The 25,448-nt window shown below is 42.4% G+C and overlaps 1 protein-coding gene across 3 annotated transcripts in view; it reads left to right on the top strand.

Moving 5' to 3' along the window:
• The window catches only part of GABRB1 (gamma-aminobutyric acid type A receptor subunit beta1), a 269,352-nt gene extending 246,941 nt beyond the window's left edge, over positions 1-22,411 (top strand). The window contains exons 6-10 of one of the 3 annotated variants that reach the window (XM_077815704.1): positions 3,599-3,736; positions 3,825-3,977; positions 5,265-5,506; positions 21,264-21,269; positions 22,064-22,411. In XM_077815704.1, coding sequence (XP_077671830.1) covers positions 3,599-3,736; positions 3,825-3,977; positions 5,265-5,506; positions 21,264-21,269; positions 22,064-22,411 — 887 coding nt within the window. The remainder of the gene's footprint in view (positions 1-3,598; positions 3,737-3,824; positions 3,978-5,264; positions 5,507-21,263; positions 21,270-22,063) is intronic. The other 2 variants (XM_077815703.1, XM_077815702.1) reach the window with 2 other exon arrangements.
• Positions 22,412-25,448: the final 3,037 nt, after the last annotated feature.

Raw genomic sequence — 25,448 nt, 5'->3', positions numbered from 1 at the left:
GTACCACTCAACATGAGTAATGATGGTGGCTTCTGGCCCCAAGACATAATTAGCTATAGTACTTTGATCAGTTGTAGCAGAGTTGTAATATATTCTATCCCTTCAAAACCAGTATGTCTCCTTTACCTTTTAACACTTGTGCAGAGTAAATTCACCTTTTAAATTAGAACAATTTCCATTAATCACTTTCTACCACAGACCATTTTAGCATTATCAAACAATTTGGTTGAGCACTGAAAGTGAAGCAAGGTACAGAAATCTGAGAAACTGACCATTTTAACCAACTCTAAAATTGTCATTTTGACCTAGTAGAGGACTCTGAAAAATGTATGTAAAATGCACCAAAGGAAGAAACAAGCTGCTATTTTTAGACATTTCATTTTTTACAGAAAATCAAATACACAACATTTAGCTTTTTGCAAAATAAGGTATCTCTCTCCCTCCCCCCTCCCCAGACCTTTGCTGTAACCAGTTTTGCCAGCAGACAAAGAGTCTGATCAAGCAATATGTCAAGCGCCCTTAACTCCCACTTGAAATCAGTGGAAACCAAGGGTGCTCAGCACATTGCATGACAGCCCTAAAACAGGAGATCCCTATTTACTATGAGGTCACTTGAGTGCTGTACGCATGAGCAACCAGAAGCCAGCAGTTTCATCTTATCTAACAGCAATGATCTGTGCTAAAAGAGTACTAAACTATCTAGAAGCGATTCAGATGGTCAACAAACAGTGGCATTCAGTAGTTCACAAACAGCTAATACATGTTAGCATTTCCCTTTGTTCAATCCATCACAAATATTTGCATCAAAAGATGTTTATTCAGTAACTTCAACTGCTAAGCAGTCCCATGAGTCAAAGAGCAAGCTCTGAGAGCCCCTGCGTCATTACTGTTGCTAGGGAAACTACACCCACCCTATCCATGCCTTTAAGAGAGACTAGACTATAGTAAGGCACTGGCATAGATAAATTACATTTTTGACTTTTCTTGCTATGTAAAAATATATTGCTGGCACACATAAAACATGTTTTTAAATCTTTACCATCTAAAGTATCCACCCTAGCCAAGATGCAGTTAACTGTACTCTAAAGATTTGAATTCAGATACATGTTTTCATTTAATTTGTGCAGTGTAAATTAAGTCTGACCGAATCTTTACCTTTTCCAGGTAGCAGATTACTTTCTCTCTGGAGTAAAGGGGAACCAATGACCATATGGGGAACATATGACACAATCCTAATATGGTTCCTGATCCATTTCTGGAGCAGCTCAGTTTACTCAAGATAATTGCAAAAATTCTAAAAGAGAGCTTCTTTCCTGCAGCATAAAACCAAAACCAAACTGATCTGTTTTGCAGTTTCAGAATTCAAAGTTTAGTATTTGCAGAAGAAATGAATAAATGCCTCAAATACTCAGGGCTCAGTTTAAAAAAATAGATCAATCCCTCGGATGCTTAGAAGACACAAAGTGACTCCAATAACCAAAAAGTACAATTACAAGATATGGAGTAAAAGGAGCAGTGAGAGTCCAGGTAGAAAAAAAAAAAAGGAACAAAACACAAGCCTAGATTTCACAGGCCTCACTCGGCTGTGCGGGCAAGTAAGGAGGCATAAGGCTCCATTGGGCTACTTACCCAGTACTCCAGAGTGCAAGCAAAGTACAGCGGGATGGGTGTGCAAGGAGCTCTACTTCTGCCCTGACTTATCAGCCAGAGTAGCCAGCCAGGCATGCAGGGAAAACATTTACACTGCATCTGGGGGTGAGCCTCCCTGGCCGGAGACAGAGACTCACACTAGCATGCTAAAAACAGCAGTGTTGATGTACTAGTGGAGGCTTGGGCTTGCTCAGAACCACCTAACCCCTGGGCCTAGGTATCTATGCAATCTTATTTGCCCCCCAACCTCTTTGCGCATGTTCATTGTGATGTAATCTTTAATTACAAGAGCATATACTATTTTTTCCCATAGAACCCCTGCCTCATTTACTGCATAAGATGGACAGAGCTCATTTAATGAGCAGCTGGTCAATATTCTGTTTATTCCTCATTGTTTATTGTGTAGCCCTAGGCCTTATTTACCTGCACACTACTCTAACCCTGCTCTGAAGACAGAGCTTTTCATTTCCTCCTGGGCTTTTCTATTGCACTCATCACCATAGTATTTGAGTGCTTCACAAACAATTAATTTTCATGACTCCCCATAAGGTGGAGAGTATTATCCCCATTTTACAGATAAGGAACTGAGGCACAGAGATTAAGGTTAGAATGGTTCCCACTAATCTTGAGTTCCTAATTTAAGACACCTATGGCCTTTTTTTCAGAGTAGTTAGCGTATATAGCACTTTATGTGTTCCAAGTACAGCTCCCATTCATGTCAGCTGTACATGGGAGAGCTCAGCACTTCCACAGATCAGACAAGATGTTTCAAGTTGGGCACTCAAAAAAATAAGGACATAGTTAGTGGTCACCTGTGAAAAGTTTGCTTTAAGGGACTTGACTAGCATCACACAAAACCCCTGTGACAGAGGCAGGGATTCTCCCGCATTCCCCTTAACCATGAGGCTGCCCTCTCTCCTCCTGTAATTCCCAGCCTCATTTACCACACACCTCCCAACTTCCGCAACAAAGGCAGGAGTCCTACAGACAGCCTCCTGCACTGCACCACCCTGATTCATTCCCAGAGCAGGTTCATCCAGTGCCTTAAATGAGGCAGGGGTCCTATGTTAAATATAGTATGTGATCATGTAAAGACTACATTATAATGCACAAGGGGACTAAATTATTTCCCATACTATTCTCGAAAGTGGCTGAACCATTTTTGATGAAGCTCTCCAAAACAATTTAGCCTGAGGCAAACACCCGGCATACAAAATGTTAACCTGAACAACTAAAGTTTGGCAAAATTGTAAGCACTGAAAACAGGGTCTAGTGGAAAGTGTTGGGCAACCTTAACTACAAGCAGTACTATCAGCTTCTCCTATAATTTTTCATCTTATTTCTGTACTTTTATTTATAATCTTCTGCATATCCATTCGCTTAGATCAGTGGTTCTCAACTCTAGTCCACCACTTGTTCAGGAAAAGCCTCAGGAGCGCCGGGCCGATTTGTTTACCTGCCGCGTCTGCAGGTTCGGCTGATCGCAGCTCCCACTGGCCGCAGTTCACCGCTCCAGGCCAATGGGGGCTGCGGGAAGGGCGGTCAGCATATCCCTTGGCCCGGGCCTCTTTCTGCAGCCCCATTGGCCTGGAGCAGCGAATCGCGGCCAGTTGGAGCCGCGATTGGCCGAACCTGTGGACGCGGCAGGTAAACAAACCAGCCCAGCCCACCAGGGGCTTTCCCTGAACGAGCAGTGGACCAGAGTTGAGAACCACTGGCTTAGATATTGCCTCTTACTAAAAAGAAAACAATGACTTGTATGTAACTTAGAATTCATGTAACAGCACATTGAACTCATGATTCAAGTAGCTACATTTTTAAAAACAAGCATTCCAAACCCAGAAAAAATAGATGATGTTTCCTTCCTCATTAAAAAGTGTGGCTTGGAAAACCAACTGACCAAAAAATCACAAACAAGCAATAATCAAATTGTGTTTCTTTGTTTTAGATGGATACACCACTGATGATATTGAGTTTTACTGGAATGGAGGGGAATCTGCAGTAACAGGAGTTAATAATATTGAGCTTCCACAGTTTTCAATTGTTGATTACAAGATGGTATCAAAAAAAGTGGAATTTACAACAGGTAAGCACTGACTATCTCAAAAAGTGCACCCGACACAGAAATATCAATGGCTGAAGTTTTCATAACGTCACTTTCATCCTTCTTTCAGGGGCATATCCTCGATTATCACTTAGTTTTCGGCTTAAACGAAATATTGGTTACTTCATTTTGCAAACCTACATGCCTTCCACGTTGATCACAATTCTATCGTGGGTATCTTTTTGGATCAACTATGATGCCTCTGCTGCAAGAGTTGCCCTAGGTAATTTATTTTCAAAGCTATTGAAGTGGCTTGAGTACTGACTTGTGTAACTCAGCATGGCTCCATAGTCAATGGGACTATGTTGATTCACAGTAACTGAAAACTTGACCCTGTGTTTCACCCACATGCCAGCTCATATTGTGATACCATGCTACCTGCTACAATTTTACCTGAGCAATCTGAAAGGAGGTCCTCAACCTGTTAGCATAGTTTATAAGGACTGTTTGTGGTTTGAGCCTATAATCTTTTCAAAAGCTAACTGCAGTAAATCATGTTGTCCCCAGTCTCCTTTAATTGGAGCACCTTATGACTAAATGAATCTAAAGCTATTCATTAGATATATTAACGGCCTGTGATTAGAACAGAATAGAAACTGGTTTCATTCTCATAGACCAACATCAAAAATTAATAACATTGTGGTTGGTAGATTACAAAGCCATGAGCTGGAAAAGTTTCACCTCATAGAATGAAGTAATCCCTTCGAAAATTAGTGAAGAGGGCTATTATGATGGCACCACCAACCTCCCTTCACTAATGCCCACCATTCCGGTCTGGAGCCTCCATTTATCCCCTCAACTTTCGATCCTCAGTCAAAATTACTCCTAATACCTTTCCTCTGGCTAGGATACTTACTCTGAACTCCAAGAACACTGGTAAATTTAATTCCACTCTATGTGGATCAGGCAGGATGGCTACTTTAAGAATCAAGTTAGCAGCATTCCCTCACCTGACAAGACAAAGTGTCTTCTCCATAACAACCCTGTTCTGTAGTGACTACATCAGCCAGCACTGGAATGTGACTTTGTAAATCACATATTCTTCGTAAAGGGTCTTAAGTGTATTAAAAAAAAAGCAGGGTAGGCTACTAATGAGACAGGCAACTGGAGAAGAAAAGTGTTCAGGTAACTGATTGTCCCTCCTGCCATGGAAAAGGCAAGGGGTTGGCCCCCAAGGCCTGCAGAGCTTGCAGTTTAATATGTCACTTAAAGAAGGCTACTGCTGTTTCAAATTTCCCACTTTCCTCTTCACTGGCTCCCTTCACTACCAGTTTATATACATAAACCTAGCATGTTATATAGGTCATACTGTCTTGATGCCCATTAATATTTTTTGCTAGATGACAAATGCATTCCCTTAATGGTTAGGAGTCTCTGCTGAAATAATTAAGCCAACTATGTCATAAGCCCAATGGCATTGTGTTTGAGCAATGATACAGCTTTTATGCCTTCAAAGTGACGAACAATGTATCAGAGTTGCCTTACCGACATTTTTTTTTTAACTTCACAGGAATCACAACTGTGCTGACCATGACCACAATCAGCACTCATCTCAGGGAAACACTGCCAAAGATTCCCTATGTAAAGGCAATAGATATTTACCTAATGGGATGCTTTGTGTTTGTATTTCTCGCCTTGCTGGAATATGCCTTTGTAAACTACATATTCTTTGGGAAAGGTCCTCACCGTCAAAAAAAGGCAGCTGAGAAGGCTACTGATGAGGAGGGCAAACCAGAAATGAATAAAGTCCAGGTACTTGAGTAAAGCTAATGTTTCATATATTTTTATTTCTAATAAGGCATAAATGAAAGCATTAAACATTTTCCAAAGAAGTTAATATATAATAAGGGAGTTACTGCAACTAAACTATGGTGCCTGTCTTCAACTCAAATATGGTGCCACATTTCTGTCAGTGCCAATGAGCTCATCATCCTCATTGTACTACATGGCCAGATAAAAATACTTACCTACATTCATCTGTTGTCCAAAACCATACAGAGTGACCTCTTATGCTACATGGAAATTCAGTTCAAGACCCTGACACCTACAGGTACTCCACAAAGGGTTCCCCCTACACTGTTAAGGGCATAAGCCATCTCTTTATGGATTATTCGCTGGAGATGCTGTCCATACCTATGCTGCATTCAGATGAGAAGCGGGGAAAACAAGTTAACAGAGGCCAGTTTCAAACACTCACACCTCTGCTCAAACACCCCAAAGCTATTCTGATACAGGTGGAAGGTGGACAGTGAGGATCCATGAAGAAAATAGAGAAGCACCTCTTCTCCAGCATCAGCCCTGGCTGTGTGGACCCTGGTACATGAGCAGATGACTTTGTAGGTGGTCCATGGAACAGAGGTAAGTTACATTTTTTCTACAGATTTGGTGACACCAGTTACATCTTGCTGACGTTCACCAAAGCCAGTTTAAAACTTTCACTTTGATCGTAAACTGGCAGAAATATTACAGAAATTAAGAACGTCTGTATCAGACAATTGCTTAATTGAATTGCCTTTTACACACACTCAACATATGCCTGTGACACATAGGCATTTAAATTAATTGTTAAAGAGATCTGTCAATTAATGATTTTGTTGTTGTATTGGTGACTGTAGACATACTGCATGCATGATCCTCGTAAGTATCCTTTTGGCTTGCAGTATGGAAAATATTGATGTTCTAAGGTTGGCTTTATCTTTCAGTTTTACATAGGAAGAATACATGATCAGAGCTGCAGGTTGGAAGCTAACTGGTGGAACTGGTGGAGCTGGAGTAGTTCATCTGAGCCCTAATCTACAGAATTTCCCTATATCTTTCATATTTCAGCGGTCAGTACCAAAATATAGGAAGCTGATTTCAGAGGGTGAGAGAACAGCAGCAGTAAGTATGTACAATCACAAGATATGGCTTCCTCTACCATATTGACCCATGTCATATATCCATATTAGTTACCACTGTAAACAACTGTGATATACACATAACAGTTCTTCTCCTTTTCTCCAGGTTAATAGTGCTACTTATTTCTACCTGAGATGTGCCCTAGGTAAGGAGGATGAGTTTCTTCCTACAGCAGATTCAGCATATCTAATGGCATAGTGAGACATGCAATGAACTGATTATGAAATTGAACCAGCACCTGAAAGAGAAACTGGATAAGTTTATGCTCAAATAAATTTGGATGCAGATAATGACCTTGTAATGTTCCACACATGGTGTTTTTTCTTCCTCAACCTGACAGAGGAGGAATCCAGGATCACCACAGTCCTACATCAATGTGCCATTTTTATTTTAACATTTTTATAGATGAAGGAAATTTTTTTATTCATTACAAATAAGCTCTCATTGTTCTTGGTTCTATTTTTGATGATAAAATATTTTAAAAATCCTTTATATCTCCCTGTCCTCTTATTGTCTTTTCATGGAGAGCTAGTTATAGCTTTGGATATCTGGGACAAAACAGCCAAAGGAGTAACACACTTGTAGGGTGTATGTTTCTATTTGTAGATGAGTAACTGTTAAAAAAACTTCAAAAGGATATCTCACCTTTGAAGCTCAGTTCATATTCCCTTCATCATTCTATGTCTACGCTGCAACAGAAGACCCATGGCCTGGATCAGCTGACTTGGGCTGCATGTCTGTAAAATTGCTGTGTAGACCTCTGGGCTTGGTCTGGAGCCTGGGCTCTGAGATCCCAACGAGGGGTGGGGTGTCCCAGAACCCAAATGTCTACACAGCAATGATATAGCCCTGCAGCCCAAACCCTGCAAGCCTGAGTCAGCTGACCCAGGCCAGCTGTGGCCGTGTCATGGGTCTTTTATCACAGTGTAGGGGCAAATTGCAACACCTTTACACACTGACTATAATGTGATTATTTTTGTGCCTAACTGCAGGTTATTACGTGTAAGGGGCTTAAAATCTGGTCCTAAACTTTTGTCTCAGAACTCAAAGAAAAATTTATTACATCCTTCAGTCATTTATATGCAATGGATGAACTCAATTCACTCTAGACAAAATTGAAAGTTTCTGAGGCTAGTCCTCTGATAATAAATTGCAATGAGAGAACCATATTAGGTTGTTTCTATAGATGTCTGAGTACCCTTTACAGCCATCAGCAATATATTTTGCATATGTACATTACTTGCAGCCAAAACTATTTTGGACTGTCTTTCAGTGTTGCTTAAAAGCCACAAAGCTTGATACAGCATTCATCATCCTCTAGATAAATGTACTAGCTTGAGTTTCTTTAATCTTTACTGAGCAGTCATCCCCAAGGGATATCACTAATGAAGATTCATGCATATGTGGTCTGTCGTGATTTAGGTCTTAAGCAGCTTCACTGAAGTTTTCTTAGGGTATGTCTAAACTACGAAATTAGGTCGATTTTATACAAGTCAATTTTTAGAAATTGATTTTATACAGTCGATTGTGTGTGTCCCCACTAAGTGCATTAAGTTGGCGGAGTGCGTCCTCAATACCGTGTCTCGAATCGACTCACGAAGTGGTGCACTATGGGTAGCTATCCCGCAGTTCCCGCAATCTCCGCTGCCCATTGGAATTCTGGGTTAAGCTCCCAGTGCCTGATGGGGCAAAAACATTGTCACAGGTGGTTTTGGGTATATGTGAAAAGCTCTGTGAAAGCAATGGCAGACAATTGTTTTGCGCCTTTTTTCCTGGGTTACCCATGCAGACACCATACCACGGCAAGCATGGAGCCTGCTCAGATCACCACTGCTGTTGTGAGCATTGTAAAAACCTCGTGCATTATCCTGGAGTATGTGCAGAACCAGGCTAAGAGATGCCAGCAAGAGGACATGGACACAGACGTTCCTGAAAGCATGGGCTGTGGCAATTGGGACATCATGGTGGCAGTGGGGCTAGTTGATACAGTGAAACACTGATTCTGGGCTCGGCAAACAAGCACAGACTGGTGGAACCGCATAGTGTTGCGAGTATGGGATGATTCACAGTGGCTGCGAAACTTTCGCTTGGGTAAGGCCACTTTCCTTGAACTTTGTGAGTTGCTTTCCCCTGCCCTGGAGCGCAGGAATACCAATATGAAACCTGCCCTGACAGCTGGGAAGCGAGTGGTAATAGCCCTGTGGAAGCTTGCAACACCTGACTGCTACCGGTCAGTCGGGAATCAATTTGGAGTGGGCAAGCCTACTGTAGGCACTGCCAATGCAATCACTGACATTCTGTTATCAAGGGTAGTGACTCTGGGAAATGTGCAGGTCATACTGGATGGCTTTGCTGCAATGGGGTTCCCTAACTGTGGTGGGGTGATAGATGGAATGCATATCCCTATCTTGGCACCAGACCACCTTACCAACCAGTACATAAACCGCAAGGGGTACTTCTCAATGGTGCTGCAAGCAGTGGTGGATCACAAGGGACCTTTCACTGACATCAACGTGGGATGGCCGGGAAAGGTGCATGAAGCTCGCATTTTTAGGAACTCAGGGCTATTCGAGCAGTTGCAAGAAGGGACTTACTTCCCAGACCAGAATATTACCATTGGGGATGTTGAAATGCCAATAGTTTTCCTTGGGGACCCTGCCTGCCCCTTGCTCCCATGGCTCATGAAGCCATACACAGGCAGCCTGGACAGTAGTAAGGAGCAGTTCAACTATAGGGTGAGCAAGTGCAAAATGGTGGTAGAATGTGCCTTTGGACGTTTAAAAGCTCGCTGGTGCTGTTTGCTGACTAGGTTAGACCTCAGCGCAACCAACAATCCCATTGTTATTGTTCCTTGCTGTGTGCTTCATAATATCTGTGAGAATAAGGGGGAAGATGTTTATGGTGGGGTGCGAGGTTAAGGCAAATCGCCTGGCGGCTGATTTTGAGCAGCCAGACACCAGGGTAATTAGAAGAGCACAGCTAGGCACGCTGCACATCAGAGAGGCTTTGAAAACCAGTTTCATGACTGGCCAGGCTACGATGTAACAGTTGTGTGTGTTTTTCCTTGCTGCACACCCACCCCCTTTTTTTAATTTTAATTCTCTGTAAGCCAACCACTGTCCCCCCTTCGATCACAGCTGGGAAAGGAAATAAAGTAACTATTGTTTTGAAACCATGCATTCTTTCTTTATTAATTAAAAAAAAAGAGAGAGAGATAACTGACAAGGTAGCCCAGGTGGGGTGGGGTGAGGGAGGAGGGAAGGACATTGCTTATTGTAGCCACACTACAAATCAAAACTGTCTGAATGACAGCCTTCTGTTGCTTGGGCCATCCTCTGGAGTGGAGAGGCTGGGTGACCGGAACCTCCCCCCGTGTTCTTGGGCATCTGTGTGAGGAGGATATGGAACTTGCAGAGGAGGGCAGGCGGTTATACAATGGATGCAGCGGTGGTCTGTGCTCTTGCTGGCTTTTCTGCAGCTCTAACAGACGCTTCATCATGTCTGTTTGCTCCGCCATTAGCCTCAGCGTCGTCTCCTGCCTCTGCTCTTCACGCTCACTTAATGCTTTCCTGGTCTCCGCCACTGAATGCCTCCATGCATTAAGCTGTGCGGGAGGGCTGCATGAGCTCGGAAAACATGTCATTGTGAATGCGTTTTTTTTTTTGCCTTCTAATCTGCGATAACCTCAGGGACACAGATGATAGAGGGAGCATAGAAACATTTGCACATGGGGGGAGATAAAAAGAGAGAGTAAAATTTAAGATGATACATTTCTGAGAACCAATGGGAGAGTCTTTCACAGTGAATCAAGCAATTCACAGCAGACAGCACATGTGCTTTAGGTACAAGGTCGCATTTTGCCCTTTATATTGAGCACCTGCTGGTATGGAGACACATCACAAACAGCTGGGCAACAGAATTTGGTTTCCAGGCAGTCATGGTAAGCCTTTTGGTACACAGGGTTGGCTTCTTTCACCTTCATAAAATGTGGGAATGGTTTCAGACTGCCATCCTTTCCCATAGCTCGCAATGCCAGTTAGGTTTCACATTTAAAAGGAGGGGCTGTGGTTTTTGGGTGGATATGCAGCACACACCTCCCCCTACCCCTACTGTGTGGCTATTCTCTGGGATGATCCCCTAACCTCTCCCTGCACCGCAGGGCTATTCTCCAGGATGATCCCTTTTAGCCAAGTGCAAACAACTCAGCATGATTGGGGTCCTTTTACTGTTCCCCTACAAAAATCCCTCTACTTCAACCAGGTGACCATGAATGATATCACTCTCCTGAGGCTAACACAGAAAGATATAGCCTGAATGTTGCTTGAATGTGACCAAAACCCAGGACCATTCGCTGCCATGTTTTGGGCTTCAATGATTCCAGACTACTTGCTACTGGCTTGGAGTGGTAAAGTGTCCTACCGTGGAGGATGAAATAAGGCAGCCCTCCCCAGAAACCTTCTACAAAGGCTTTCAGAGTACCTCCAGGAGACCTTCATGGACATGTCCCTGGAGGATTCCCGCTCCATCCCCAGACACATTAACAGACTTTTCCAGTAGCTGTACTGGCTGCGAATGCATCCCAATTCTTCAGGGAAAATCAAACATTAAATACTATTGCTTTTAAACCCTGTACGGTAGTTACAAATGTGCACTCACCAGAGGTGCCTTCTCTGGCTTCAGGGTCGGGGATCCCGCCTTGGGAGGGTATTGGCTCCAGGGTGACGAAAAGGTCCTGGCTGCCAAGGAGAACGGCTTCACCACTTGCCTGCTGTGCATTCTCTTCCTCATCCACAAAATCTCCTCCCTGTTGTGAGACACTCCCCCCTTGCAGGTGTCCACGGACAGTGGTGGAGTAGTGGTAGGGTCCCCACCTGGAATGCCATGCAGCTGATCATAGAAGCAACAAGTATGGGGCTCTGACCCAGAGTGACCATTTGCCTCCTTTGTCTTTTGGTAGGCTTGCCTGAGCTCCTTGACTTTCACGTGGCACTGCTGTGTGTCCCTGTTGTAGCCTCTGTCCATCATGCCCTGTGAGATTTTGGCATATATATTAGCATTTCTTCTTTTTGATCGGAGTTCGGCCTGCACAGATTCTTCTCCCCGTACAGCAATCAGATCCAGTGTCTCCCTTTCGGTCCATGTTGGAGCTCATTTGTGATTCTGGGGAGACTGCATAGTCACCTGTGCTGCTGAGCAGAACATGCTGACCAAACAGGAAATAAAATTCAAAATTTCCCGGGGCTTTTCCTGTATACCTGGCTAGTGCATTGGAGCTGAAAGTTCTGTCCAGAGCGGTCACATTGGAGCACTCTGGGATAGCTCCCGGAGGCCAATAACGTCGATTTGCGTCCGCACTACCCCAAATTCGACCTAGCAAGGTCAATTTTAGCACTACTCCCCTCGACAGGGAGGAGTACAGAAGTGGATTTTAAGAGCCCTTTAGGTCGACAGAACGGGGTTGGTTGTGTAGACGCATTCATTTTAAGATCAGCCTAACGCGGCTAAATTCAACCTAACCCCATAGTATAGACCAGGGCTTAGAGTGAAAAACAGAGCGGACTAAAAAAAATTGTAAATTCAGCAGAGACTAAAAGTGATGTGTTTTCTCCAGTGTTTTCCCCAGGAATTGAAATTGGGGTGGGGTGAGGGGGTGGAGGTCAGGGCCGATAAGAGGTGAGACTGTGAGGGTGAAGGCAGGCTGTATGGCACCATAGTAAAACTGAAAAATGTTTAATGACCATTTTTACTAGATTTAACGCATGTTTTAAAATCACACAAATTAAAGTTGGCTACTCAAGCCTTCTATGAAGTACATCATCTACATCCTTCTTGGTTTCTTGTTATAATTTTGCACAACTCTGTTAATGAATTTCTTGAATGCAATGCTTTCATCTTTGGTGGCTTCTCGTGTGTCCAGTACTTCCATTCCTTCAACTGATATGCTCATTAGTTCATTTACATGATCAGGCAGAAGGCAACTTCTTTCAGAACACAAAATTCTATTCAATGATGAATAAGAATGCTCAACTGTAGCTGCTGTGACTGGGAGTAGCAAGAGATGAATTCCTACTTCTTTCATCCCAGGAAACATAGCATAAAGATCAGGTTGAGCCACTAGTGATGATAAAAAAGAAGTTGAAGTCAAATCTTCATTCGTTCATTCATACATATGATATTCCACTCTGTTCAAATTCTCTATTCTGTCCTGAGCACATGGCAGCCCCATTGCTGGTAGTGCCTCATTCCACTCAACTGTTGGTGTTTTATAGGACAGGGATCTGTAAAAGCTATGTAGAGGTTGAGTCGAATCTAGAAGTCATTGTTTTAGATTTTTAAGAATCAAGTCTGTGTACTTTTTCAGTTGTCTTAACAAACACTTCTTGTACTCTTCACTTAAGGATTCAATATAAATGCTTTCATTGGTCAACTTCTGGACTGAAGTCTTTGCTTCTTCCAGTACTTTTTCAATGGATAGCTCTCTGATTGATCCAAATGTAGCTTCTATTGCTGGACAAAGATCTACTACTGTTGAAGCAGATGCCTGGATGGCATTGTTTAATGACCCAAGTGGTTTCAACAGTACGCTTACAAGAGAAAGAATGGCAATAGTAGTCTCTGAACATAATAGCAAAAGTAATCCACCAGCCTCACTACTTAGATCCATCCCATCTTCGTAGATGCTTTCCAAAGCTAGTAGTAACGTCTGGAGTAATTTTTAAGACAACAGCCAAGGATCATTCATGAGAAAGCCAAAGGGTTTTCCCAGGTTGGACAAATTTGAACTTCAGTCAGTGTCTCTTCTATATTTTCCAAGATATTCAGTCTTTTTGGACTCTTGCTGAAAAAAGAATATAATGAAGAAATTAAATTTATAGCTTTTTAAATGTCTTTTGAAGAGTCTGCAGCTCGTACTACTGCTAGTTGGAGTAGATGGCCTCTGCAGTGTGTATAGGAGAGATTAGGGTTACACTTTTCTCTGAGCAAAGCTTGTACTCCATCATATCTTCCAGAGAAGTTTGCAGCTCCATCAAATGCACAAGCAGCCATCTGTTTGGAGTCCAACTGACAAGCATTTAACTCTTCTAAGATGTGGGTTGTCACAGATGCAGCCAATGTGTCCTCCATAACTTGAACATCTAGAAATGCATCTACTGGCCTACCACTGACATCAAGATAATGTACACAGTGACTTAATACCCATTTGCATCAGTGCATTCATCAGCCATGTATGCAAATTTTTTTCAATGTGGTGACAGAGTTCTTCACTTTTTCAACTGTTGAGTCTTTCACTGTTGTACCACATGCTTCTAGCTAGTCAACTGAGTTTCCTTGCAGAAAAATAGTGAGCATTTGCTGGTCTTGTTCGGAACCAGTGTTCAACTTCAGGATGAACAAGTGACAATGCACTTAACATTGACCTCCAGTTTGTAGTGTGTGGTATCTCTTGCTTAAATAGAAAGTATGATGCCACAGCCATGTTTGTTCGCATGAACTGTGTTGTGTCTCCAGCATTCTTAACAGCCTCATTAACACTCACCAGTGTTGTCCTTGGTCTATAGAGACTCAGAGTTCAGAGGTGCTTTCACATCAGTTCACCTCCCAGCTCGAGGGCAAGAAGGCACCTTGCTCGTTCCTCCAGCTGCTCACTGTTCACTCTGGCCACTGTTGTTCATTCACGCCATTGCTCTGTTGCCAATGGCCCTGTGCTGTCACCTTCTGCTGCCACCTGCCACTGTGACCTCTGCGAGTTGCTCTCTTGAGGTTCCACCCAGCTCTCAGTGATTTCAGCTGAGCTCTCCGTGGGGGAACCTCGCTGCTAGTGCAGACTGGGCTGTCTCTTCCACAGAAATACTGTCCCACAGCAGGTCTAAGCACTGAGACCTGATTATCAGTGATTTCAGCTGTAGTGATCACTTAACAAAATAAAAGACTATCTATGGAGCCTAATCAGCTCTGTCTTTAAACAGTGGAGGGGGCAGGTCAAATAGTACTTGCTACTCAGGCAGACCATCAAGCAAAACACCTGCCCTCACCCTCTCTCTTGATGCCCTCAATCAGCACAGGCTAAGTACAGTTCTACTGCCCTTTACTCATACAATGAGAACAACAACATTTCATCACCCCCCACATTTAAGCGATTTGTAACCCAACCCCAGCCAAAATCTATCACTTGGGTAACACAGCTCCGTTTGCTGGATACCTAGGTAGATTAGGTGTGAATGTAAATACAATCTGGTCCTGATGCCTTTCCCCCCAGCTGCCAGCTTATCACTAACTGAGGGGGAGAGCTCATTTAGACTTTGCTTACAAATCATAATTGAAGTTATTAGGTTGGCCAGCATTGCCAAAATGAATGCACTGATATGGTCATAAAAAACAACAGCTGTATAAGGAAGCTAGTCTATGTTAATACTTTTCAAATCTATTACACTTTTTCAGATACACGTATTTTATCATACACTTTATGTGTTTTTAAAGTGTGTATTAATGTTTCAATTTCAATTCAAATGTCCAAACAATCACTGATTGGCAACACTGCATGTAACTAGTTCACAAACCTGGGAGGGGGGGTGTTGGGGAAATTCAGGCCTGGTTTTCACTATAAAGAAATGTTCAATGTAAACTACATCATTTGTCTGAAATGTGAAGGATATTTAAACTTTTTTTATTTTTTTTTAGAAAGGCAAGAGAGAGATCAGCTCAATCACATTTTATAATTCTCCTTATAAACCATTTAGGTCATCTTCAGATAACAGCCCAACAGTGTAACTATACTTTACATTTCCATAGCCACTGTCATCAGAGGCTTGCACAGTGACTTACAAAAGTTAATTTAGGTTCAGATTATCACTGGATAGGGCATTATTATCCCCATTTTATAGATGGTGAAACTAAGACTCAGAGTTTACCCAAGGTAACTCCAAGACTGACCCATCTCTCCTGACTGTCAGTCCTATCCTTTAATCATAGGAACAATCATTCTCTATCTGGATCCCATCCTGCACATGCTTACACACACAGAATCCCAACGAAGTCATTGAGACGTCTCACAGAAGTAAAATTACAGATCTGTATGTATGTTCTAGATGTAAGGACTTATGCAAATGTCCTTGGCTTACTGTAGGAAATTATTTAGTTTACATTCATTCCTAAATGGGCAAAGTTGCATGTAATTCACTAAGCAAAATGTCAGATATCCATCTCTCTACACAGCTTGATTTTCAGACATGACTGGTGATTTTGGATGTCCCAATTTGAGATGCCTCAAAGAAATCCCCAAAAGAGGTTTCTCTGCAAGGCAAGCATCACTTTAAAATCCTGGCTAACATTTCCAAGGCTAAGTATGTGTGAAGTCAAAATGTTTGTAAAGGGTAACGGCAATATTTCTCTCCCTAGATAGCATTCTATTCTATTTATAGATCACCAGTATATCTGAAAGGTTATACTGGGGGTTAATCCAAACTAGTAATATGCATTGTGAGGCAGGTCATGGTGCATCCTGCGTATCCATTTAGGAGAGTAAGGGAGTCGGGTGTACTCACTCTCTCTTCCAAGTGGATGAAGAGTGGGCAGGCAGAAACACAGAGTGGGCAGAGCCTTGGTTGCATCCCCACAACCTCTAGTATTCTGGCCAGCACAAATGTGCCTGTGCACCAGGGGATGTAATCTGCACTAGGTATAGGGCTGGGATGTGTTCCCCCAAATTGAAAGGCAGATTGTGACCAAGTCAGAATCTGCTTCCTAGGCTGCTCTTGGGACAGCACATTACCCCAGGCACAACCAACTGTTGTCCAGAGTTAGGTCTGGGTGGTGGTAAGATTTTTTAATTATTTATTGTTTAAAGAAACACTAAATCTACCTAGTTTTAATTTGAAATTTATAACAGATATTTCCATCTAAAATTAATGTAGTCAGGGATTGTGTGCAGTGTCGCTGTAGCCATGAGAGAGACCAGGTGGCTGAGGTAATATCTTTTATTGGATCAACTTCTGTTGGTGGAAGGTACAAGCTTTTGAGCCACACAGAGCTCTTCTTCAGGTCTGGGGACAGAAGCAAAGTGTCTGAGCTAAGACATTTTTAAATAAAAGATTCTCTCTGTAGTCAGTGATGACAGTTCTGCAAACAAGTCTCTTTTGGAGATTTCTTTTGGCAGTTGCCTATTATTTCAAGATTCTTGTTATGCCTCAGTAATTAAACATCTCCTATACTTTTGATTTTTAAAAAGCAGTATTTTGATCTGAAGTTTAGTACACCCTGAAATGACTATTAAAGACACAGGGGTCAAATCCCCTGATGACCTAGTTCCATATCATTTGCTCAGAGAATATTACATATATATGAACTAGTTTGCTTCTCTTTTGGATATTTTTCTTAGAGATCATAAACACTTTGCTATGAACTGTAAAATCTATAATTCTAAGGTGGTGAATTGCTTTGCTGATTATTAAAATCAGCAAGCTTAAAATGATTTAAAAACTCATTTAAAAATGTAACAGGATCATAACACTTAAATTAAAGCACCAATTCATATGGCACTTGGCTTGCAATAAACTGTGAGCGTATATTAGTTTACAAGGAAGCATCCATGTGAATCAATTTAAATTGTAAGCACTTACGAGTTATTTGTCTTTATAAGGAGAAGCTATAATAGAGTAACTTAATGATGCTTACACTACTGTTGCAACTGATTCTATATTACACAACTCAAAAACCCTTAATTTACACATAGGATTATACAGTAACAAACAGCCATGAGATATATTCAGCTCCTTCACAAGCCCTGTGAGGCTTTATTTCCCAGTTTAATATACAGTCATATTTTTCCTCCCTCCAAAGGTTTCCTTGTGTCTAGTTCTCAGTCAGACTCTTAGCTCCTTGGGACAGGGGCTTTATCTTCCTTTTTGACTGAAAGTACCTTGCATGGGTTTTAGTGTCATCAGTTTGCAGATGACACTGAGCTGTATCTTTTCTCATTCAAGTGATGCAGATCGCTTTCCTCAGCGTCTGGTTGAGACTGGGGCAAGGATGACAAACAACTGGATGGATGAAGCTCAATCCAGATAAAACAGAAGTGACGGAGGGCTAGTGGAAGGAAGTGGAAGATATAGTAAAGGTTGTACCTTCCCCTTTTATTGAGTGTGGTTGTACACCACTTATCGCTTGTCTTCACAACTTGGGAGTCTGATTAAATTTCCAATTATGGTTGGATGATCAGCAACCAAGACAGCCTTTCATCATTTGCATCTGACCAGGAAGTTACAACTTACGATATTTCAAACATACCTTGCTACTGTGTCACCTGAAGGCTAGATTTCTGCAATGTGCTCAGCTAGGGGCTTTTTCTGAAACCCGTTCAGAAGCTGAAGTTGGAGTAGGATGAGACAGCCTGGTTGTTAAGCAGAATATCTGGCTGCAGGCATATCACACTGGTGCTTCATGATCTGGACTAGCTTTTTGTGAATTTCTAGATGAAGTTTAAGTGTTGGTTTTGCCTTACAGGAACGAAGCCCTACATGTCCTAGAACCTGTCTGAGAGACTGCTTCACTCTCCATGCCATACCACTGCAGTTAGTGGTGACTCTGAAGCAGAAGGCTCCTCTAGTGAAAACAGAAAGAGCTAGTGGCAGATCATTCTCTATGTAACTGTGTTCTGAATTTGCAATTCACTCCTTAACTTGGTCTGATACAGCCAGAACATGTTGCCCTTCACGGAAAAGCCCCTCATTTTTATGGAGGATTCTCAGGAGAAGTTGTTACGGGAGTAATTGTTAGGGAAGATGTGGCATTTTTCTTATAATTTCTTCTTTACTTATCATGGCGGATGCTGCTGGGTTTCATCTTTATTTATGTTGATAAACAACTGTTAATGGCAACTAGAGCCTCTTATTCGTTTTTGAAGAACAGGCAAAAATATTACTTCTCAGTTGGAAAAAATTATACAAAGAAAATTCAATACCTCCTTTGAAAAGATGTTTAAAATACTTAATTAAATGAGACAAGCTAACAGCATTGTGGACTAATAGAATGATATAGCCTTTTCCCTCCTCTTCGCTCTCCCCCATATTACTATACGGTCTCTCTTCACAGTTCCAAAATTGGCTCCTAATTGTAATCATTTAAAAATCACTTCTTTTTTAAACTACCAAATACACAGAATTCTTGCCTGAACCATCCATACCCTATTTTTTTTACTCTTTTACATTTATAATGGATTTATTGAAATAAAGTAATTTCTGGATGACATTTCCTTAACTCCAGACATAACCATTTTTCACTTTTGGTGGATTCTTCCTTCTCTGATATTTGCATCTCTTTCCTCCTTCAAGAAATTCCATGAAGAAAAACAGAATCCGAAACTTCCAATTCTTTATGGTAACTTTATGGCTTAAAGTCGGGTAGGATAAGAAGTAATGGGCTTAATCTGCAACAAGGGAGATGTAGGTTAGATATCTATGGTCTAACTATACTGGTACTTAAACACTGGAATAGGCTACCAAGGAAGGTTGTGGAATCCTCCACATGGAGGTTTTTAAGAATGGGTTGAAAAAACACCTGTCAGGGATGATCTAGGTTTACTTGGTCCTGCCTCAGTACAGGGAGCTCTCGAGGTCCCTAAACTTGTATTGTATGAAGATCTCAAGTCCTTGGGTCTTTTAAAAGTCAAGTATTTTAAGTTGACTATGAAACATGATGGGAAGTCAATGCAGAAAAAGAGGAGGGACGGAGGATGACATGCCATAATAATTTGAAGCTAGAAAGTAGCCATTCAGCCATAATTGCATCCTGTGGATTTATCAAATACTGCACTCCAGCTAGGAAAAAAAATCATGACAGTCTTGCCTTGAGATGATTACAGCATGAACAAATAACTTAGCATGACACTGGAAAAGAGTTTCACTCTGGCAATATTCTTCAAATAGTGATAAAATCATAATCTATAGCTACATGCAACAGGATCAACTATTGAATGTAAGCTTTAAAATTGTATTTTAACATGTTACAAAAGTCTAGGAGGAGGATCTAAAGGAAAAAAAACTGTGAGAACAGCATCCATTACTTAGAAATAATGCAAGAACTGATAGCCTCTTTGTGCAACTGGTATTTCCTAAGAGTTGTTTGAAGTTCCTAATACAGAGGTTCGCTGACCTTTCCATTGTGAGGCCCACACATTAAAAATAAAAAAAATAAAGATTTTCTTGGGGACACCTTTCCTTGCCATTTATTACTCTGCAGACTGTGCACTGATTCACAACTGCATGACATTCCTGTAGCAACTACAGCAATTGCTATCACGGAAAAATAATATTAAGGATATATTTAATGTATTTTGTCATATTTTAATGACTGGAAACAAGCAAACCCAACACTGTAGACCTAATCCCATTACCTACTGGCGTCAATGATAAGACTCCCACTGAAGGCCAGGCCCTAAGTGACCAGCCAGTTCTCTGCAGACCACCAGATGTTGCTCCACAGATCACCAGTAGTCCACTGACCAGTTTGGGAGCCTCTGCCCTAACCTTTACAAATATTGGAGTGACCTGTAGAAATTGAAGAAATGAGTTTCTGAGTGTTCCAAGGAAACAATGTAGGTTGGGTCCCTGTTCAATCAGTGGTAAGAGAATAGCTTTGATACTCAAAACTGAAAGAAGAGATTTCAAAAATCGTATGTCTGATGTCTATTTCCTGAATGAATTAGGGTGACCAGTTTTTGACCAAAAAATCTGGTCGAAAAGGGGACCTGCTGGTGTCTGGTCAGATCTACTGACTGGACACCCAAAGTCCGGTTACTGCAGGTGGGAGAAGCAGGGAGGACTGAGTCATCACCCTCGCCAGCCCCTACTCAGCCAAGGTTGCTTCCTACCTGCACTAGGCAGCTCCAGCCCCGGCTCTGCAGGCAAGTCCATCCCGACCCACACAGGGAGTGGGGAGAGGGTAAAAGCAGTAAGCAATGGAAGGAGGGGGAAAGAGGAGCAAACGGGGGACAAGGCTTTGGGGGGAAGGTGTGGGACAGGAGTGGGGCCTTGTCCTCAGGGGGAAGGTGCGGGGCAGGGGAGGTTCTGGCACTCCTGCTGGAGTGTCTGTTTTTTAAATATTGCAAAGTTGGCAATCCTAGAATGATTCTTTGTCTAATATGAACTATTATAGGAGATTTCTCAAATATTTATATTCCTAACACTTTCCAAAATTAGGACATTATCCTGGAGAGGCCAAAAGCATTCCTACACCAATAGAAGTTTTACCACTCAGGAGTACATGCAAATTTGAGAAGGGTGAAGAGTGGGGGAGGGTGTCATTTGTGACCATTTTAGTGAATATAAAATCAACTATTCAATTTGGCCGAGCTGCACTCATTTTTGTTTGCTTTTCATTCACAGCCAGGTTGGGAGGTGGCTTGCAAAGGACTATGTTACCAACATGAACAAGGGTTCTGAGATGCATACACGGCTGTAGTATTTGTTATTTGTTCCAGAAGAGCTAACTTCATTTGTAAATTTTGCGTCACCTAATCAGGGGCAGCAACAATGCTATGTACTGTAGGTGACCAATCATAACAGCATAAATAATGAATATCAGATAAGTGAAAATATAGTTGAAACAACTAATTCAGGAACAGGTTGAAATGCATCCACTGAACATTTTAGTACATTTGTAAAACAAAACTGAAGTTTGTTCACACTAATTCACACATAGAATAAACTCTTTGCTAAAAAACAGCTCACCTGCCTCTTCTACCCGTACATTGGCAGCCTATGTATTTTTAATACCCAGACTTTAAATCTGTGCAGGACAATATACATTTATACTTATTTCTATCACTACAAAAGATGGCTAATACGCATTCTGCTGGAGCTGGTTGATAAGACACATCCATAGCCTGGGACATTTTTCTTGGGAAGGAAGCCCACTGTCATGAACCATAGCAACAATAAGTTTTAGAAATGAGTACACAGCCCTGAAACTGTAAAACAAACAAAAAAAACAGAAAAAATGTATGTTCAGCATAAGTACATGACAATGTCAGCATGACCTGACACGCTTTGTTAAGTGGATGTCACATTTTTATAACAAAGATTGAGCCTTAAAGGTAAAATTAGGAGAATTTTAGAAAGGGGAGCAACTGTGCCCTCTAATTGAATGAAGCAATCCCCAAACCAAGATACCGTCTCATGATAAAATATATTTAACCACTAAACAATTAATTTCATCTTTAGCATCAGGCAGATGGGGAACAGTAGCAATATCTTCAGGTAATACTTATTATCTTTAATCGTACTGATGTTCTACCCTTCCTGAAGCAGCTTCCTCATTTGTAAAATCAAGTGAGATTTGCAAGAGGAAAAAAAATATGCTGATGCAATGATAACTAACTAGATAAATTATCTAAACTACATTCCTTTCTTGCCACAGGTCGATACCCGTGGAAACATTCTTCTTACAACTCTGGAATTAAGAAATGAGATCAGCAGCTCAGAAGTGTTCACAGGTATCAGTGACCCAAAAGCCACCATGTATTCATATGACAGTGCCAGCATCCAGTACAGAAGACCCATATCAAGCAGAGAACTCTACAGCAGAAGCATGTTGGACAGGCAGATGGTTCATAAAAAGGGGCGCTTACGGAGAAGAGCATCACAGCTCAGAGTCAAAATTCCAGATCTGACAGATGTTAATTCTATAGACAAATGGTCAAGGATGGTCTTTCCTATCACATTTATTATTTTCAATGTAGTTTACTGGCTTTACTATGTCCACTAATGTATGCACCTATCATCTCATCGCTAGATTTATTTTCTTCCCTTCATTTTGTTAACTCTCAAGGACTGCAGTAGCCATAATGCTACATTTCCAAGGTAAGATACGCAGCCATTGAACAGTTCTTGTTTAAAAAAACCAAAAACATTTAGCCAGGTTCACTTCGGAAGAGTACAGTGTCTACTCCAGCATACTGTTATTTGAGATCTGTTCTTAAAGAGCATCTTCAACAAGGAAATAAGCGCTATTTCTTTACTTATCCAAAAAAAATTGTGTATCTTCCATGATATTTTCCTACTTTTTTTAATCTGGATTTTTTTAAGTTAAATAAAAGACTGTCTTTTTTCCACCACATTCTGGTAGAATAACACTTGTCAAACAAGGCTGTATAGTGTCTCAAATCGGGCACTTGACAAGCTACAGCTTTCCAGCATAAACAGGACTCAAAGACACGTGGAAAAATACCTGTTATAAAGATTATGTCTAATTTACATAAAGTACTGTTCAAAAGTGAGTACTTATACTAGCTCTGGCCTTTGACAATGTTTGCAGGAAGTACCAGTCAAGGGTACATAAGTCCCAACTATCAATTTTCCATAAGGCTAGAATTTTCAAAGGAGCAGAAGGGAGCTAGGTGCCCAAATCAGGGTCACTGGAACCGGGGGCCAGAGGCCCCTAGCTCCATCATTTTAAAATAAATAAAGGCTATGCCCTCCCACTTTTTACGGGCTGAAAGGGCAAGTGATGGGGGAAAGGGTTTCAGGGGGAAGAGGCGGAGTTGGGGCGGGGCCTTGGGGGTGCGGGGGGGAAGAGGCAGCACGGGGGTGGGACCATGGTTCAGGCACCAGTGGCTCTTCACTTATAGGGAGCTTCCACCACTCCTGGCTCAAATCCCATTGAAATTCTATCAGGCAAATGGCTGATCTGATCTTACCTGGAATTCTGTTATTTCCATGAAGGAGTGAAGTAGAGAATTGAAAACAACATTTTGTAATTTGGAAGTTTGTATTAAAAAATATTAAATGGATTAATTCTAGGTAGTTACTAACCATTTTACTAAGGAATAGTCTGAACTGAGGGGGATTTTGCCTTCTCTCTCATCTCTCCCTTTATTTAGGGATTGCTTCATATTTTTCCACTTGTTTTACTTGGCTGCTTAGTACAACAGCTCTACTTCAGAAGGACAATGTAGGTTAATCTTTTTGTGACAGAAAAATTTCATCAAGTTTTTAGGAAAGCAAGATGCACAGGCTGAACAATGCTGCATAACTATGAAGAATATGTCAACTGCCGTTCATACTAATAAAAACAAATATTGAGATAAATACCACGGGTAGTTAAAAAGCAGGTGGCTAACAAAGATGACCCTTAACAGGAGCCAGCTAAAAGCTTTCATAACTGATCTCCATTGAACTGGAATGGATTCGTATTCTCAATTTGGTGGCCTTCCCGCCAGTTGACATTATGTCATTTAGTATGGTTTTGTTGTTAATGACAAGGCAATCTAAAAGTTATTTTTTGACATTCATCCTAAGGATTGACCCTTCTTCCAACTCAGAGAACAGGCTCCTGTGGCCCTTTCCTCCACTCTAGCAGCATAAAGGAGTCATAAAGGGCTCCTTGAGGAATTCCCCAGCTGCTGGACAGATATGGGGTTAAACACAGCCATAGACTACGGGACAGAAAAGGGCCACATCAGAGGCAGAAGTGTCCATAGCCTGCTATGCTAGAGTAATTCTGGGCTGTGGAGCAGCCCACAGACAGCCACTTAAGGTGGCACTAAGTTAGAGAAGCCTTGAGGCTACTCCAACCCCAGAGCACCCCAAATTCCAAGCACAGAGGTGGCCTAAAGTCACCTTTGCAATCAGTCCTCCTGGACTGCGTCTTCTTTGTTGTGACTTCTGAGAGGTGCAGCACAATATCACACCCCAAACCTAGATCTTACCCATCAACCACAAAAAAGCAGAACATGTCATTAGGGTTGCTAGGCGTCCGGTTTTCAAACAGAACGCCTGGTCAAAAAGGGACCCTGGCGGCTCCGGTCAGCACCACCAACTGGGCTGTTAAAAGTCCAGTTGGCGGTGCTGCGGGTGTAAAGCAGGCTAGTCTCTACCCGTCCTACCAGCACGCTGCACCCTAGAAGCGGCCAGCAGGTTCAGCTCCCTAGGCAGGGGGGCCACGGAGCTCCACGTGCTGCACCCACCCCTAGCACCAGCTCCGCACTCCCACTGCCTGAGAACCACAGCCAATGGGAGCTGGGGGGTGGTGCCTGCAGGCGAGATCAGCACATGAAGCATCGTGGCCCCCCTGCCCAGGAGCCAGACCTACTGGCCACTTCTGGGGCACAGCGCGGTACCAGGATAGGTAGGGAGCCTGACTTAGCCTCGCTGCGCTGCAGACCAGGAGCCACCCAAGGTAAGCCCGCACCCCAACCCCAAGCCCCAACCCCCTGCCCCAGCCCTGAGACCCCCCAAACCTGGAGCCCCCTCCCATACCCTAAACCCCTCAGCCCTGGGCCCACCCCAGAGCTGCACCCCCTGCAACACCCCAACCCCGTCTCAACCCGCAGCCCCCTCCTGCACTCTGAATCCCTTGGCCCCACCCCCCAGCCTGGATCTTCCCCTGCACCCCAAAGCTCTGCTACAGCCCAGTGAAAGTGAGTGAAGGTGAGGGAGAGCGAGCCACCGAGGGAAGGTGAATGTAGTGAACGGGGGACAGGGCCTTGGAGAAGGGGCAGGGCTAGGGTGTTTGGTTTGTGTAAATAGAAAATTGGCAACCCTACATGTAATGGAATCTCTGAAAGTAAAAGTCCTAACTGTGGAGGGCCCGGACTAGTTACTACTGGTGTGGAAATTGCAACAGAAGAGCTTTGCTGAGTTTATTGCAGTTTTTACAGCAAAACACTCACAAGACTAAGAAAAAGGATGCAATCCAGTAAAACCTGACATTTTGTGCAAATTGATATTGTTCAAGATAAATGCAGCCCAAATCAAAATGTCACTTCTGATCATAAATATGAACTCTGTAGTCAGCCCCCCAG

This window comes from Eretmochelys imbricata, chromosome 4 (genome assembly GCF_965152235.1).
Source record: "Eretmochelys imbricata isolate rEreImb1 chromosome 4, rEreImb1.hap1, whole genome shotgun sequence".
In the NCBI taxonomy this organism is placed as follows: domain Eukaryota; kingdom Metazoa; phylum Chordata; order Testudines; family Cheloniidae; genus Eretmochelys; species Eretmochelys imbricata.
This window is presented reverse-complemented; position numbering and strand designations above follow the sequence as displayed.